Raw genomic sequence first — 18,551 nt, 5'->3', positions numbered from 1 at the left:
TTTCAGTATTTCAGCTGTACTCTAAGCTGTTCCCACATGGTGTGCAGGGTAACCATACTGCAGGGCGGGAGACAGACAGTCCTCTAGTCTGTAAAAGTGAAACTAACGACATCTCTCACGCCTCGTGGGGTGGGGAGAGTAACACAATCAAAACAGAAGCCCTCATGTGCATTCAGGTATATCCAGAAAAACTGCTTCAGGTGGGGGATATAGAGTGACTCACCACACCCAAACAAGTGCAGGAACTAGCTTTGTGTTGACTGTTTCAGGCCCACCCACATTAAAAAAGACTACTGTTTACTATATAACAAACTATAGTATAGTATTCACTGCAGTGTTTTTACATTACTGTAGTATTTACTATAGTGTTTTTGTTTTACTATCTTTGACATTGAACTGGACATATACTAAAAGAGCACATTTTCCATAACCTGTAGGCAACACAATATGGTCTATACTTGGGATGTAGGTTTCTCACTCATGGGGGGCACAAATTGGGCTATGGGGGAGAGGAATGGGTCGGTTATATGCAAATTCAATATTATCATATCAACACAGTCGGGATTCTATAGTAGGCCTGAGTACTACACATTATCAAGGGATACTACAGCGTGTAGTATAGTATTATACAGTATACTACACAATTCTATAGTAAGTACTACAAATTATCGAGGGTTACTACAGTTTGTAGTATAGTATGTTACAGTTTACTACAGATTACTACTGAATTCTACAGTAAGTACTACACATGATCGAGGGTTACAACATTGTGTAGTATAGTATTCTACAGTATACTACAATTTACTACAGTTTACTACATAATTCCACAGTAAGTACTACACATGATCGAGGGATACTAAAGTGTGCAGTATAGTATACTACGGTATACTACAATTTACTAAGGTTTACTACACAATTCTATAGTAAGTAGTACACATGATTGAGGGATACTATAGTGTTTAGTATACTACAGTTTACTACATAATTCTATAGTAAGTACTGTAGTATTCTATAGTAAACTGTAGTATTTTTTCATGTGGGCGGGGACACGGCTACTTTAGTTTCTTTTCACTGAAAACAGACTCTCTCACTCACTTACACACACACATACATACATACATACACACACTGCAGCACTAATCCGCTTTATGAGGTGGAGTCAGCCCATCTCCCCACACTGTGAGTGAACCACCTCTGTCTACCTCTCTCTGACAGACATGAATCTGTGGTTTCTCATGGGAATGAGCAGATAAAATCTAACACACTGTTTTCCCATGCTGAGGCTTGATGATGTAACAAACTCTCCACAAACATTTACATAAAGGCTTCTAATCCAAACACATGCAAGCGCGCATACATGCACGCTAGGGATGGGCGCAGTTAATCGAATATCCGGATTTACAAATGTACGTTAGTATTCGATTACTTGAGTGAGTGTTCATCATTGGAGAAAGAATGTGTAGGCCTATTTTAAGAATGAAAAAGCTTTGTCTAAATTAAATTATTCTTGTGACATTTTTACCTACAAGGACATACCTTTGGCCGCCATTCCTTCCAGTTCTCTTCTGCAAATGACTGGAACGAACTACAAAAATCTCTGAAGCTGGAGACACTTATCTCCCTCATTAACTTTAAGCATCAGTTGTCAGAGCATCTTACCGATCACTGTACCTGTACACAGCCCATCTGTAATTAGCCCACCCAACTACCTCATCCCCATATTGTTATTTACGTTGTTATTTATTTTGCTCATTTGTACCCCAGTATCTCTATTTGCACATCATCTTCTGCACATCTATCACTCCAGTGTTAATACTAAATTGTAATTATTTTGCACTATGGCCTATTTATTGCCTTACCTCCATAACTTACTACATTTGCACACACTTTATATAGATTTTCTATTTTCTATTGTGTTATTGACTGTACGTTTTTGTTTATTCCATATGTAATAGCCACCCTTTGCCTTGATGACAGCTTTGCACACTCTTAGCATTCGCTCAACCAGCTTTACCTGGAATGCTTTTCCAACAGTCTTGAAGGAGTTCCCACGTATGCTGAGCACTTTTGCTTTTCCTTCACTCTGCGGTCCGACTCATCCAAAACCATCTCAATTTGGTTGAGGTTGGGGGATTGTGGAGGCCAGGTCATCTGATGCAGCACTCCATCACTCTCCTTTTTGGTAAAATAGCCCTTACACAGCCTGGAGGTGTGTTGGGTCATTGTTCTGTTGTCCCACTAAGCCCAAACCAGATGGGATGGTGTATCGCTGCATAATGCTGTGGTAGCCATGCTGGTTAAGTGTGACTTGAATTCTAAATAAATCACAGACCGTGTCACCAGCACAGCACCCCCACACTATAACACCTCTCCCTCCATGCTTTACGGTGGGAAATACACATGCAGAGATCATCCATTCACCCACACTGCATCTCACAAAGACATGGCGGTTGGAACCAAAAATCTCAAATATGGACTCCAGACCAAAGGACACCTTTCCACCGGTCTAATGCCCATTGCTTGTGTTTCTTGGCCCAAGCAAGTCTCTTCTTATTATTGGTGTCCTTTAGTCGTGGTTTCTTTGCAGCAATTCGACCATGAAGGCCTGATTCACACAGTCTCCTCTGAACAGTTGATGTTAAGATGTGTCTGTTACTTGAACTCTGTGAAGCATTTATTTGGGCTGCGATTTCTGAGGCAGGTAACTCTAATGAACTTATCCTCTGCAGCAGAGGTAACCCTGGGTCTTCCATTCCTGTGGCGGTCCTCATGAGAGCCAGTTTCATCATAGCGCTTGATGGTTTTTGCGACTGCACTTGAAGAAACTTACAAAGTTCTTGACATTTTCCGTATTGAGTGACCTTCATGTCTTAAAGTAATGATGGACTGTCATTTCTCTTTGCTTATTTGAGCTGTTCTTGACATAATATGGACTTGGTCTTTTACCAAATAGGGCTATCTTCTGTATACCCTACCTTGTCACTACACAACTGATTAGCTCAAACGCATTAAGATGGAAAGAAATTCCACAAATTAACTTTTAAGAAGGCACACCTGTTAATTGAAATGCATTACAGGTGACTACCTCATAATGCTGGTTGAGAGAATGCCAAGAGTGTGCAAAGCTGTCTCAAGGCAAAGGGTGGCTATTTGAAGAATCTCAAATATAAAATCTATTTTGATTTGTTAAACACTTTTTTGGTTACTACATGATTCCTTATGTGTTATTTGATAGTTTTGATCAGTGATGCCAACTTAGCAATTTTGTTGCTAGATTTAGCAACTTTTCAGACTACCCTGGCAACTTTTTTCAAACAGCACCTAGCAACAAATTTAGAAACTTAAAAAAATGTATTTGGAACTTTTAGCAACTTTTAAAAAGTGACTCAAACGCTAAAATGCACGCATGTTCCCTCTACATGACACAAAAACGATTTTCTCTGTCACACACTCAGTCACAACACACGTGCCTGGCTGCAAAAGTGTATCGTGAGTGACGTCAGCAGCAGGCGCTCAGCTCGTGCACAGGCAGCAGCAGGCCAGCCAAGCAGCACAACAACCTGGAGAGAGCTGGAGAGAGATGCCTAGCACACACATCATTATTTGAGTAACATTATTGTGTATTCTACGGAATGACGCAGTTTTACGTTATTACGTAATGACGTCATCACGCAATGACATCACAACGTCATTTAGCAACTTTTACCAACAAATTCGACCTGCCTCTAGCAACTTCCCCTGAAAATTAGTTGGCAACACTGGTTTTGTTGTCTTCACTATTATTCTACAATGTAGAAAATAGTACAAATATTTTTTTTTTTTGAATGAGTAGGTATTCTAAAACTTTTGACCGGTAGTGTACATATCATTCTTAATATATCTTGTGTAAATGTATCCACTGTACATACGTATAGATTGCATTTTGATTACTGTTACAGTGCTATCTGGTTTGTTAATTCGATTCGTCCCGACGTTCGTTCTTGATTTCTTGTTCTACTTTTTTGTACTTTTTTTTAACATTTAAATTATTTTTGTACTTGTTTGACATTTTACTGCATTGTTAGGAGCTAGTAACATAAGCATTTCGCCGCACACCCGCCATAACATCTGCTAAACTGTATATGCGACCAATAAGCTTTGATTTGATTTGACACAGACAGACATTTGATCTCTCAAAGGCTGCTTCTACCACTTTAAATGAGAGATTGCCGGTGGTCCGGGAGTGAATCCTGTGCTGCCTGGTGGCCTTTGTTTACTAATGTAGGTTTCCAGTCTGAGAGGCTGTGTGGCCCTGATTCGGAGACTGTTGGACTGTACATCACATGATGGGCCTCAGGGCGAGGCTGTGAAAATAGCCTAAGATGGAGGTTGGATGAGAGATATGAAGCCCAGCTCCCTCTCTCCATATCCCGGTTGCGATTTCACAGTCGAACAACATCATTAGCACCATTCCAGCACCAAACAGCTCATTAGCTCGTGTCCTTCTAACAGCCTGAGAAAAATAGCTGTCTCTTGAAGGTTGCTCTTCATTGACTTTCACTTGTTTACATTGGGAGAGGGAATTACTGTAATTTAACTGAATCTGTAGCTGTTTTCTTCATCTCAAACTGTAGTCAACAGGGTTTAGGATGACAATGAGTATACTGTCTTGAGCCTAACCTTTACTTGCACAGATTTATCCTCCCAGATTCTTCCAGATGGCTATCCCATCTTCATCTGAGAGCCCTCTCCACATTACCTAAATAGGCCAATGTTCCTGATGTAGTTGGAATCCCTAACTAGGGGTCTGCTCTACTGCAAGCTGCAGATCTGTCTCACTGTCCTGTATGCTGCTTCCATTCCTACAGGGCCCACTGTTTACTATGCAGAGCATGCTCCTGTCACTCTCATTATATTACCCTGGTCCTGATGCTCCAGGAGAGGGCTTCAAAAGCCTACAGCTGCAATAACAATGTAAGAGAGCAGCAGAGAAAAATAAGAACCTCTGTTGGAACCTCTGCTTCATATTATATTACTGCCCTAACCTTACTGAGCCCTACCCTTACTGAGACCTACCCTTACTGAGACCTACCCTTACTGAGACCTACCCGTACTGAGACCTACCCTTACTGAGAGCTACCCTTACTGAGCACTACCCTTACTGAGACCTACCCGTACTGAGACCTACCCTTACTGAGAGCTACCCTTACTGAGCACTACCCTTACTGAGCCCTACCCTTACTGAGACCTACCCGTACTGAGATCTACCCTTACTGAGACCAACCCGTACTGAGACCTACCCTTACTGAGACCTACCCGTACTGAGACCTACCCTTACTGAGACCTACCCTTACTGCAGCCGAGCAGCCATGCCCTATAACACACATTCTAAATCGCTGGCCCAAACGTCTGCCTCACATATTCACATTTAGGACAGAGATGCCTGAGAGAATGTTGGGTGAAATGTAACATACAGCAATGTAATGGAACACAATGTGACATCCACTGCAAATGGTGAGATATGTTCCTGAAACATGTTTCGTCGTGGGTGTACATAAACATTGATCGATTTGAATGTCAGTGTGTTTCAATAACTGGGAGTGTCTGTACTGAGGCTTGGTTGAATCTCCGAAAAATCAGGTTACACATGGAAAATACTGTATAGGCTACAACTACAGTAGTACTGTAGTCCAGGATTTTACATGGCAATATCTGTCAATCAGGGATGTAAGGGTTTGACTATGCTGAGGACAAAATAGTCTGTTTACAGATGCTGCCAGATGAAGTCAGATGTGTACTAGTGGATTTATCTCCCCCTATATGAATGTAAGTCGATGGGCTGCAGTCTCCATAGTATACACTTTGTCCGTTTCTCTCCATCATTTCAGCAGACGATGATCTCAGCAAAGATGATTAATCTACTTGGAGCTTCTGTTGAATGTAGTAATTTAGATTTAAACATGGTTTATAGCAAGATGTTTTCCAGTCTGTAAATCTTGTGATTGGATCGTTTTTTCTTTGGCACACGGCAGATATAAAACATTACACAGAGTAGTTCCTGAACACAGAGGCCTTCCTTCAAGAAAAAGATTAGGAACCAGAGAGTGAAACTATGACAGGAAATTGTAAGTCTTAGTAGAGACAGATTATGGGATATTGTGCCCCCCTGGAGCACAGAGAGAGCCCTTCTTGTGACCTATGGAGATTTAAACACTTGAGGCTGCTCATGCCTCTACTGACAGAAAACATTACACAGTGAGGGGGAGACAGACAGCCATCCAAAGGCTATTACCTTGTGGAGTTTTGTTGAACTCCTGACAAAGTCTTACAGCATTTGTACTCAAGTTCAAAACCATTTCAACATTCCTCACATTTCCTGATTTAGTTCAATGTGGGATGCATGTTGATCTGTTTAAAGCCTGCAGTGTGCAGAGGGAGTGGTGGATTTCAGTATATTTTGATATCTCAGGGGAGAGCCTGTAGGCATGGCTCTCTTCTCACTTTCCACTTTGATCCTAAGAATCCTTTACTTTATTTTCTATCATAGCCTTATGCTAAACTTCCCTCTCTCTTGTTTTTTTCCCTTCGTCCTAGGATACTGTGAGTGTTACTAAAGATGTCCGATAGTGTCGATATTGAAGAGAAACCGCCAGCCCCTCCCTTGAGAATGAACAGTAGTTCCCGAGACTCATCAGTGAATCACGGCTCCAAACCTCTCCCAATGGCTCCTGAAGAGAAGAACAAGAAGGTCCGCCTGCGCTCCATCTTCCCTGGAGGAGACAAGAGTGAGTAGACATCTGCATCACCCTTTACTATAGAACTAGGGCCCTGAGTTTGTCCTGACCACGTGACCTAAACAGGAAAAACTAGGCCTGGAGTTGTTTTGGTTTTCCAGGAAAAACTCTGTGCCCAAGACATCACCACTGGCTCACAAGGTCAAGTGACAACAAGGAACCCGTTGATCCGTGTTTTATTAGGGTTAGGAGCCTCCTCTGAGCTATGCAATTTGAGATATGGGTATTGTATTTATTCTTTAGCTCTGCCCTCAGCAAAAAAGTGAAAGAATCTCAGTTATATAAAAGTTGCTAGAGCCATATAATCCTTGTAAACACGGTTCTTACTCTAAAAATATTGAAAATTACTGTTCAAGAATAATGACACCGATTTTAACATACAGTGCCTTCGGAAAGTATTCAGACCCCTTGACTTTTTCCACATTTTGTTAGGTTACAGCCTTATTCTAAAATGTATTAAATTGTTTTTTCCCCTCATCAATCTACACACAATACCCCATAATGACAGAGCTAAAACAGGTTTTTAGACATTTTTACTAATTTATTAAAAATACAAAACTGAAATATTACATTCACATAAGTATTCAGACCCTTTACTCAATACTTTGTTGAAGCACCTTTGGCAGCGATTACAGCCTTGAGACTTCTTGGGTATGACACTACAAGCTTAGAGCACCTATATTTGGGGAGTTTCTCCCATTCTTCTCTGCATATCCTCTCAAGCTCTGTCAGGTTGGATGGGGAGCGTTGCTGCACAGCTATTTTCAGGTCTCTCCAGAGATGTTAGATCGGGTTTAAGTCCGGTCTCTGGCTGGGCCACTTGTCCCGAAGCCACTCCTGCGTTGTCTTGGCTGTGTGCTTAGGGTCGTTGTCCTGTTGGGAGGTGAACCTTCGCCCCAGTCTGAGGTCCTGAGCGCTCTGAGGCAGGTTTTCATCAAGGATCTCTCTGTACTTTGCTCCGTTCATCTTTGCCTCAATCCTGACTATTCTCCCATCCCCACAGCATGATTGTGCCACCACAATGCTTCACCATAGGGATGGTGCCAGGTTTCTTCCAGACGTGACACTTGGCATTCAGGCCATAGAGTTCAATCTTGGTTTCATCACACCAGAGAACCTTGTTTCTCATGGTCTGAGAGTCTTTAGGTGCCTTTTGGCAAACTCCAAGCGGGCTGTCATGTGCCTTTTACTGAGGAGTGGCTTCCGTCTGGCCACTCTACCATAAAGGCCTGATTGGTGGAGTGCTGCAGAGATGGTTGTTCTTCTGGAAGGTTCTCCCATCTCCACAGAGGAACTCTAGAGCTCTATCAGAGTGACTATCGGGTTCTTGGTCACCTCCCCCGAATGCTCAGTTTGTCCGGGCGGCCAGCTCTAGGAAGGCTCTTCTTCCATTTAAGAATGATAGAGGCCACTATGTTCTTGGGGACCTTCAATGCTGCAGAAATGTTTTTGGTACCCTTCCCCAGATCTGTGCCTCGACACAATCCTGTCTCTGAGCTCTACGGACAATTCCTTCGACCTCATGGCTTGGTTTTTGCTCTGACATGCACTGTTAACTGTGGGACCTTATATAGACAGGTGTGTGCCTTTCCAAATCATGTCCAATCAATTGAATTTACCACAGGTGGATTCCAATCAAGTTGTAGAAACATCTCAAGGATGATCAATGGAAACAAGATGCACCTGAGCTCAATTTCGAGTCTCATAGGGGAAGGGGTCTGAATACTTTCCGAATGCACTGTATTATTGTAGCTAGGTCTGTTCTATCAATCAACACACACTACAAAAATGTCGAGTCTCATAGCAAAGGGGTATTGTGTGTAGATTGCTGAGGATTGTTTAAAAAAAAAACAATTTTAGAATAAGGCTGTAATGTAACAAAATGTGGAAAAAGTCATGGGGTCTGAATACTTTCCGAAGGCACTGTATATCTCTTTAAAATCCCTGTGTATATATTAGAAATAGATCTGAATGTTCTTTTGTTCCCCTATGCAGCAAACAAGAAGAAGGAGAAGGAGCGTCCTGAGATCTCCCTGCCTTCAGACTTTGAGCACACCATACATGTCGGTTTTGACGCTGTTACAGGAGAGTTCACTGTAAGTTTCAGTTTCAAGTTGTATTAGTCATATGTACGGGATACACATGGTATACACCGTCTAACGAAATGCTTACTTGCAGGTTCCTTCTCGACAATGTAAAAACAATAAGAAATAATAAAAGATAAGAATACGAACATAGAGTAAATGGCTCAGTAGAATAGAATAAACATTTTATCTTAAGTATAATAATGAAAGGCAGTACATCCTTGAGTGACAGATCAAGGTATTTCCAGTGCATATACACTACTGTTCAAAAGTTTGGGGTAACTTAGAAATGTCCTTGTTTAACAATTTTTTTGTCCATTAAAATAACATCAAATTGATCAGAAATACAGTGTAGACATTGTTAATGTTGTAAATGGCTATTTTAGCTGGAAACAGCTGATTTTTCATGGAATATCTATTAAACATAGGCGTACAGAGGCCCATTATCAGCAACCATCAGTCCTGTGTTCCAATGGCACGTTGTGTTTGCTAATCCAAGTTTATCATTTTAAAAGGCTAATTGATCATTAGGAAACCCTTCTGCAATTATGTTAGCACAGCTGAAAACTGTTGTGCTGATTAAAGAAGCAATAAAACTGGCCTTCTTGAGACTAATTGAGTATCTGGAGCATCTGCAATTGTGGGTTCGATTACAGGCTCAAAATTGCCAGAAACAAAGAACTTTCTTCTGAAACTCTATTCTTGTTCTGAGAAATGAAGGCTATTCCATGCGAGAAATTGCCAAGAAACTGAAGATCTCGTACAACGCTGTGTACTACTCCCTTCACAGAACCGCGCAAACTGTCTCTAACCAGAATAGAAAGAGGAGTGGGAGGCCCCGGTGCACAACTGAGCAAGAGGACAAATACATTAGTGTGTCTAGTTTAAGAAACAGACGCCTCTCACTCTAGCAGCTTCATTAAATAGTACCCGCAAAACACCAGTCTCAACGTTAACAGTGAAGAGGCGACTCCGGGATGCTGACCTTCTAGGCAGAGTTGCAAAGAAAAAGCCATATCTCAGACTGGCCAATAAAAAGAAAAGTTTAAGATGGGCAGTCTGAGATATGGCTTTTTCTTTGCAACTCTGCCTAGAAGGTCAGCATCCCGGAGTCGCCTCTTCACTGTTAACGTTGAGACTGGTGTTTTGCGGGTACTATTTAATGAAGCTGCTAGAGTGAGAGGCATCTGTTTCTTAAACTAGACACACTAATGTATTTGTCCTCTTGCTCAGTTGTGCACCGGGGCCTCCCACTCCTCTTTCTATTCTGGTTAGAGCCAGTTTGCGCTGTTCTGTGAAGGGAGTAGTACACAGCGTTGTACGAGATTTTCAGTTTCTTGGCAATTTCTCGCATGGAATAGCCTTCATTTCTCAGAACAAGAATAGACTGACGAGTTTCAGAAGAAAGTTCTTTGTTTCTGGCCATTTTGAGCCTGTAATCGAACCCACAAATGCTGATGCTCCAGATACTCAACTAGTCTCAAGAAGGCCAGTTTTATTGCTTCTTTAATCAGCACAACAGTTTTCAGCTGTGCTAACATAATTGCAAAATAGTTTTCTAATGATCAATTAGCCTATTAAAATGATAAACTTGGATTAGCAAACACAACGTGCCATTGGAACACAGGACTGATGGTTGCTGATAATGGGCCTCTGTATGCCTATTGTGACGTCACGAGAGGCTACACAGCTTTCAGCGGGATTGCTCAAGTAGTGCAAGGAGACAAGGTTCAAACAAAACAAGGATTTTATTATAGGTCTTGGGAAATTAACGAAAATATAACAAAATTCTGTTCTCTTGTGGCTCTTTAAGGGTTAACAGTTCAGGGATGTCTCTTCCACATCCAAAATCATAATTCTCACTCGCTCAGATAACTTTTCCCCAGCCTTACTGTAGTCCACGTTGCAGCTAGTGGCCAACCCAGCAAAAAGTCCTTCCAAATGTCTCTCACGTATTTCCACAGGTGCATATATCCAAAGGTGAGTATTTCCCAAAGGTAAGTATCTCCAAATCCTTATATTCCTCATGGAAGTGGACGTGCAGCACTCTTGTCCTCCAGAGAGCCCAGCTTGGAGACTGTGTCTCTTCCCTTCCCAAACCTTCAGCTCATCAGCTCCTCATTTGTTTCAGCTGCGTGGGAAGATTGGCCATAGAGGGGTGGAGTTCCCGACCATACCAGCAGATGGAGCCATAGCTGTCTGGGTTTGCAGCCACCTCAGGGGATGTAACGTCCCTCCAGGACACAGCCTCTCGTGACATCACACATCCCCCTCCTCGGGACCGACGTCCTCGTCGGGGTAAAGGCAGCGAAGAAGGCATCACGCCGGGAGAGGGCGTCCGCATTGCCGTGGTGCTTGCCAGCCTGCTCTCTCTTCAACTCCTCCACCTCTAGGACCAGGGACTCAGCCTCCTGTTGTCTCTCCTTGAGTTTCTTACTGAACGCATCAGCCTTGGTTTTAGCAGAGTTTAGCTTCTGTTGAGCAGCTTTCAGTTCCTTCTCTCTCTCTGCCTCCGCATTCTTCATCTTGTTCTCCAACACCTTGTACTTCTCCTCTGCCTTCTTCTGGACCTCCTTACTACTGCGCAGGGTCTCCTCACACTCCTCGATGGTCCTGCGCAGCCTCTCCAGCTCCTCCTGTTGCTTATGGAAGGAGCTCTGTTGGAGTTTAGCCTGGAGGATATCTAACTCTTCTGTCTTCATGTCTAACTGTTGCTTTAACAAATGATACCTCTCAGCGGTCCCCTTCCGACCAGACAGTTCTTTGTCCAGATTCTGTAGCTCCGTCTCTGTGTCGGTCTGGGCACCTGCCATCCCTATCAGAGCCCGGGCGGGAGTGAGTAATTCGGAGGATTGCACCGGAGCCTTCCCAGGATGAGTCTTGCCTCTCCGTTTCCGAGGTACTCGGGTTATCCTCTCCTGAGACTCTCTCCAGAGTGGGTAAAAGGCTGGGCAGTCTCGTCCAATTAGGATAGGGACGGGGAGGGAATCAACCACCCCCGCCGTCGTGTGTATGGTTCCCCGTGTGCTGGTCATTGTAAGTTCAGTAATGGGGTATTCTCTGGTGTCTCCATGGACACAGGAAACTGGGAGGACTTTCCCCGGGGTCAGACACGTTGGGCCCACCAAATCCTTACGCACCAGGGTGGCCCGGCTACCAGAATCTAGTAAGGCCTCCACATCATGGTGATTCACAGTTACCGGGCAGGTGGGGGGTCGATCTGGGCCGCCATCTACGACTCCCAAGAGCGAGGCAAAACGGTGTGTGGGTGCTGAGCTGGAGGACTCCGCAGTGGGCATAGGTTCATCGGCTGGTTTCCCACACTGCCAGGAGATATGTCCCCTCTCCCCACACCGGTAACACTGTCGAGTTTCCCCCTCCTGGTGTACTCTTCTTGGACCCGCCTGGTTTCTGGCTCCCCCTGGAGCCGGGATAAGTCCTGACGTGGCTGGGTTCGAGACCTTGGGGTCCTTTGGACGGGTTCTTCCCATTTGTGGTGGGGCCGCACTCCTGGGGTCTTTTCGGGAAGCATTCAGCATCTCCGCTGTGGCCTGGTACTTTTCCACAGCTTCCACGGTCAGATCAGGCGTGGTCAAGGCCTGTTGACTGATGACCCGTTTTGCCTCATAAGGCAGGGCGCGTAGGTAACGATCCACCACAACGGCCTCCACCACCGCCGCTGCTGTATTCCTCTGCGGATCCAGCCATTTCCTTGCGATTCGGACAAGTTCATGCATCTGCGCCCGAGGAGGTTGGTCTGGTTGGAAGGTCCAGCTGTGAAAGCGCTGGGCCATACCAAACTTTGTGAGTCCATATCTGCTGAGGATCTCAGACTTCAGGGCATCATAGTCAGTAACCTGGTCAGGGCCCAGGTCCCGGACAGCATTCAGCGATTCCCCGGTTAGAAAGGGGGCTAACAGACCAACCCACTGTTGCTTGGGCCAGGCTTCCCTAGTGGCCGTGGCCTCAAATGCATGCAGGTATGCCTCAATGTCATCGGTAGCTCCCATCTTAGATATAAAGTCACTTGCCTTTATTGGGCGGGTATTTTGGACAACCATCTGTCTCTGCAACTGCAATTCCTCTGCCTTCAGAAGGTTGGCTTTCTTTTGCTCCTCCAAGAGAGCCACGTTTGCTTGCATCTGGGCTTGCTGGCCAGCAACAAGGGGCTTTCAATATGTCCTCCATTTCAGTCGGGCGGGGAGCCTACGGCCAACTTGGAAAACTGGGTGATCAAACCTTCGGTATCCTCCTCTGACATGCACTATTAACGCTTGAGCGTGCCCGTATTCTCCACCATCTGTGACGTCACGAGAGGCTACACAGCTTTCAGCGGGATTGCTCAAGTAGTGCAAGGAGACAAGGTTCAAACAAAACAAGGATTTTATTATAGGTCTTGGGAAATTAACGAAAATATAACAAAATTCTGTTCTCTTGTGGCTCTTTAAGGGTTAACAGTTCAGGGATGTCTCTTCCACATCCAAAATCATAATTCTCACTCGCTCAGATAACTTTTCCCCAGCCTTACTGTAGTCCACGTTGCAGCTAGTGGCCAACCCAGCAAAAAGTCCTTCCAAATGTCTCTCACGTATTTCCACAGGTGCATATATCCAAAGGTGAGTATTTCCCAAAGGTAAGTATCTCCAAATCCTTATATTCCTCATGGAAGTGGACGTGCAGCACTCTTGTCCTCCAGAGAGCCCAGCTTGGAGACTGTGTCTCTTCCCTTCCCAAACCTTCAGCTCATCAGCTCCTCATTTGTTTCAGCTGCGTGGGAAGATTGGCCATAGAGGGGTGGAGTTCCCGACCATACCAGCAGATGGAGCCATAGCTGTCTGGGTTTGCAGCCACCTCAGGGGGATGTAACGTCCCTCCAGGACACAGCCTCTCGTGACATCACACTATGTAGATATGCCATTACAAATCAGCCATTTCCAGCTACAATAGACATTTACAACATTAACAATGTCTCCACTGTATTTCTGATCAAGTTTATGTTATTTTAATGGACAAAACAAGGACATTTCTAAGTGACCCCAAACTTTTGAATGGTAGTGTATTTATACAGTATACAGTATATCACAGACAAGGAAGTTATCTAGTGGTAGCTATGAGTACACCCTTAAATGGCAGATCCCCCATATTACCACTACTTGTTAATTATAACCCAGACATGAAAAGGTGTGCAGTGGTAGCGATGAGTTCAAAGAATGGATCTAACCCATGACCTATGACCTTTGATCTCTCTCCACCAGGGCATCCCAGAGCAGTGGGCGCGCCTCCTTCAGACCTCCAACATCACCAAGCTGGAACAGAAGAAGAACCCTCAGGCCGTGCTGGACGTGCTTAAGTTCTACGACTCCAAAGAGACGGTCAACAACCAGAAATACATGAGTTTCACCTCTGGAGGTAAGAACATACAAACACACAATGCCCAGACGCTGCTGTCTTACATTTTCTGAATAAAGAATATGCTACTGAGCAAAAGCTTTGACTATTTATGGAAGAGTCTACATGCGGATCTGTCAGCGTGTTGTCAATGTAAGAGAATGGGACGTCTGGCAATGATTCCTTTCTCTTTCAGACAAATCAGCACATGGATACATAGCAGCCAACACTCTGGTAAGTGCTCATTCATTTCAAACATGTTCCTTTCCTCTCAACAACTAATTAGCCCACATTTATTGAAAGAAAAAGAAATATTAGCTTACATGAGTTGTAGTACTCTCTCCTCAGCTGTAGTGTGCTGTGGAGCTTTTGTAAGGACTGTAAGCCAGACTGTCTATTATCATTACCCTGACCTCACATGACTGTCTCAGAGTCTAAACGTCCCTTTGGAAATCAGCCTAATGACTCTCTCTGGGCTGCCACAATGTCTCAGAGTATTTTAATAATGAACCATTCTGTCATATTTCATATCTTTTGAAAACCATTGTCCCTATAGGACCTTAATCGGTAGTTGTGTACGGGTAACTGTCTACACAAGTGATGGAACCAATCTCCTCACTGTATGTTAACTAGACAGGTAAGTTGCTATTGACTAAACATTCTTTGGACAGTGTCGCTGTCAGAGTAATGTTTCATTGGTGGACTGAGAAAGAAGACTCAGAGGTCGTGTGCACTCACCTGCATTCAGTCTTTCTGTCTGTTGGTACTTTACCGCTTGGGTGTGAAGAGTCTGAGCTCTTTCTCTATTATGGTTTTGTTATGTCTGTAGAAGGCTGTTGTTCCCAGGCGGTGGTGCCGGCCTGTTGACTCCCAGCACTCTGAGGGTCCTGATGAAGTGTTGGTAGAGCAGGTCAGTAAGGAGCTAGTTCAGAGCCTGGCAGTGGGTACCACACCTCTGAATCGCTCAGCCCTCTGATATATGTAATAATATGGTGGTGTTAAGTCACTGTCCAGAAGCAAAAGGTTCTGCCACTAGTATCACTGTATTGATCACCTTGGCATCTCCATCTATGTCAGCAGCTAGGTCTGGTCATTAGGAGAAGGTCCCCAAAATATGATTTGTGTCTCTTCACCCATGAAAATCTCTCCTCAGTTGATATGTGAGGATCCATTAATCTGTAGTTAGATGTTGATGATATAAATTAGTCCCCATCCCTCTGTAGCGGTCCCCTGCCCTCTGCCCTGTCCCATCCCTCTATAGTCCAATCCATTGTTCTGTAATGTTGTGTGGGTCTGTGTTCAGTAAATCCTCCCATTTTCAACCTTCACATTCAGAACCGACTGCTGTCGTCTGGGCCTCCTGTCAGCCTTAGAACCTGCAGCGCATTATTTGACAAGGTAACTCCTCCATATTACTTTCCACATACCTCTACATTGGCTATACTCTAAATTGAACCATTTTGCACTCTTAATGTTGTTGATGCTAGATTTGCCCAGATATCCAGACTCCATTGGATGAAAATAAACATGACTTACCAATGAACACAACTTACCATCTGCAAATGTTTGAGATTTTAGAGACATCATCATTCTCTATATTTAAATTGGATCTGGCAAAATTTTCTAATGTAATGGATGCTTCTCTATTTCACCACTTGGCTGTAAGCATTTCCTTAAACAATTCCAAATGGCCCATCCTTTAACTGGCAGGGCAGGGGCACATGCCTAAGAGGGCTGTGACGATCCTCAAATTCCTGCATGTCTGATCCCGTGTTCATCACATAGCCAATATGTGCCTGCTTTAATTGTCCATCAGCTGTTTAGATCTGACCGCATGGCCCAGTAGAAACCTGCTAGCCTAGCGCTACTTATCATTAGCCAGCTAGCCCCTCATCTCCTCTGCCTCCTTCAGCTCTATTTGTTCGGTTTCTGGGGCTCTCCTCAGAACACTGACCCCTATTATCCCCCATGGCAGGGCTTAAACCAAACCACCTTCCACTGCTAAACGAAGGACTGCTGGCTTGCCACCATTTCATAGCCTGCAGCTAGTCACCACTACTGCTATACTGTGCTGCTTTGGCTATTCTTTGCCATCTTACATTGCATACTTAGGCTAGGGATGGATGAATTCTATCCCACCTTACAGAACAGGCTCACCCAGATGATGGTTTTTATGATGGAGTACAGTACAGAGGTGAGAGACATTATAAATAATTTAGAGGAGCGAGTAGTGATAGGGAGTGCCTTTGCATGGCTCTTTCACCACCATCAGAGTAGGTATTGTGGCCTACTGTACTGTAAGGCTGGGTGATGTTTTTAGTGGCTATGGTTGGAGTTGGAGTATTCGGATACGGGTTGTTTTGCGTGTTTGGCTCTAGGCCCAACTGCATGCTGTATAATGCAGTTCAATGAACTGACACTGAAATACATCACGACAGAGATTATCCCTGTTAGCCTTGTTGTAGCATGTTTTCTCACTTTTAACTGTTTTTAACTCTAATTTTAACTCTGTTTTTAACTCTCATTTTAACTCTGTTTTTAACTCTCATTTTAACTGTGTTTTTAACTCTCATTTTAACTCTGTTTTTAACTCTCATTTTAACTCTGTTTTTAACTCTCATTTTAACTGTGTTTTTAAATCTCATTTTATCTACCTCAGCCCATATGATCATAAGCCATTTCTAGTAGCTATCCTGTCCAGGTTTAAGCAAGCTGATAATGTCGAATACCTACATTCCTGATTACACATGTGTAATACATTACAATCTTTCTGTTTTACCCTATCCTATTTCACAGCTGAGCACCCTGTTGTAATGGGATGGTCTTAGGAGGTGTTTATTGTAAGCTTGGACATGCTTCATTACATGGAACATTAGGAGTCCCTGGACTAACCATTGACAATAATGCAGGTGATGCAGTCTGTCCCAGTGATGTCAGATTGTCACAGTCCAACGTACTACAGACCTCCTCACTGACACCTTGTTTTACCCATCAGGGTGCAAAGACATCCACAGAGCCCCCGATAGCGCCCCCTGTGTCGGAGGAGGATGATGAGGAGGAGGAAGAGGAGGAGGAGGAGGAGGATGACGATGAGCTACCGCCTGTCATCGCACCTCGACCTGAGCACACTAAATCTGTGAGTCACACTGAGGTTATGAACGATGACTTAAAACCTTGTTACAGATCTACGCTAGACAGACTTACAGTCTTACCACCTCAACAACTCAACTCACTACAGAGCTGTAGAGTATGCTTGTTTTCCTGCTCCTCTCTGACTGTGTCCTGCTCCTCTCTGACTCTGACTGTGTCCTGCTCCTCTCCGTACAGATATATACCCGCTCTGTCATCGAGCCCTTGGCGCCTCCCGCCCCTGTGAAGGAGGTCACAACCCCACCGGAGTCCCAGGTCCAGCCAGAGAACACGTCCAGCACTCTGTACCGCCACACCGACCGGCAGAAGAAGAAGTCCAAGATGACAGACGAGGAGATTCTGGAGCGACTGAGTATGTTGTCTCTCTGTGGACCTATGGAGCATGGAGAGTCCCATAGAGAGTATGCTGTAACTGTACTGTGATGTGTGTCCAGGCCTCCAAACCCATCCTACTGCAGTGATTAGTGTGGACTGATCAGTAAGCCAGAGATTACAGCCTTAGGATGGCCAAGCGCCCCTCCATAGTCAGAGTGCTGCAGTGTCTGCCCGTGTCCCTGTCCAAAAACATCAGCAGTGCTCTACTGAGCAGGCCAACCTTCCAGCATGCAGCAGTGTATTTGGCTGCAATACGAGGCCCCACAGCGGGCCACATCCCTGAGTGGCGTGGGCAGAGGAGTGTGTGTGTAATGTACTGTTGCCTTCTCCATGATCGTGCTGTGTGTGTGTGTGTGTGTGTGTGTGTGTGTAGTAGCTACCTCAGCCTGACCTAGATCCCCTATTGTCATGCTCTCACACTCTCTACACTCTCCACCAATCACCTCTCTCTGTCCTCCCAGGGAGCATTGTGAGTGTGGGGGACCCCAAAAAGAAGTACACACGCTTTGAGAAAATAGGACAAGGGTAAGTCCACCTTCAATTCAAATCCACTAGCTACTTACTGCCTCTTATTGGAATGAAGTGGTCTTTGCTAGTCAGCCCAGCTGAGAGAAATAAATACAGTGCCTCACTCAGATGTGACCAGAGACAGAGAGGAGAGAAAGAAAGAGGTTGAAGGGTGAGAGAGAGAATAGAGAGAAGTAGAGAGGAAAACAGAACTTTATCCAGGCCTGGCTGCGGGCCAGATGAGCTCAGCCTGCTCTCTCTCACTACCCCCCCA

The 18,551-nt window shown here is 44.4% G+C and overlaps 1 protein-coding gene across 3 annotated transcripts in view; it reads left to right on the top strand.

Moving 5' to 3' along the window:
- Positions 1-18,551, top strand: part of LOC121579525 (serine/threonine-protein kinase PAK 3-like) — a 52,261-nt gene that overhangs the window by 22,482 nt on the left and 11,228 nt on the right. The window contains exons 2-10 of one of the 3 annotated variants that reach the window (XM_041894181.2): positions 6,574-6,764; positions 8,769-8,869; positions 14,113-14,266; positions 14,442-14,479; positions 15,075-15,155; positions 15,581-15,643; positions 17,241-17,381; positions 17,573-17,747; positions 18,232-18,295. In XM_041894181.2, coding sequence (XP_041750115.1) covers positions 6,596-6,764; positions 8,769-8,869; positions 14,113-14,266; positions 14,442-14,479; positions 15,075-15,155; positions 15,581-15,643; positions 17,241-17,381; positions 17,573-17,747; positions 18,232-18,295 — 986 coding nt within the window. In that variant the 5' untranslated portion in view covers positions 6,574-6,595. The remainder of the gene's footprint in view (positions 1-6,573; positions 6,765-8,768; positions 8,870-14,112; positions 14,267-14,441; positions 14,480-15,074; positions 15,156-15,580; positions 15,644-17,240; positions 17,382-17,572; positions 17,748-18,231; positions 18,296-18,551) is intronic. The other 2 variants (XM_041894182.2, XM_041894183.2) reach the window with 2 other exon arrangements.

The sequence above is a fragment of the Coregonus clupeaformis genome, chromosome 13 (genome assembly GCF_020615455.1).
Source record: "Coregonus clupeaformis isolate EN_2021a chromosome 13, ASM2061545v1, whole genome shotgun sequence".
Lineage (NCBI taxonomy): Eukaryota > Metazoa > Chordata > Actinopteri > Salmoniformes > Salmonidae > Coregonus > Coregonus clupeaformis.
The sequence above is the reverse complement of the archived record's forward strand: the minus strand, read 5'-3'. Positions and strand labels throughout refer to the sequence as shown.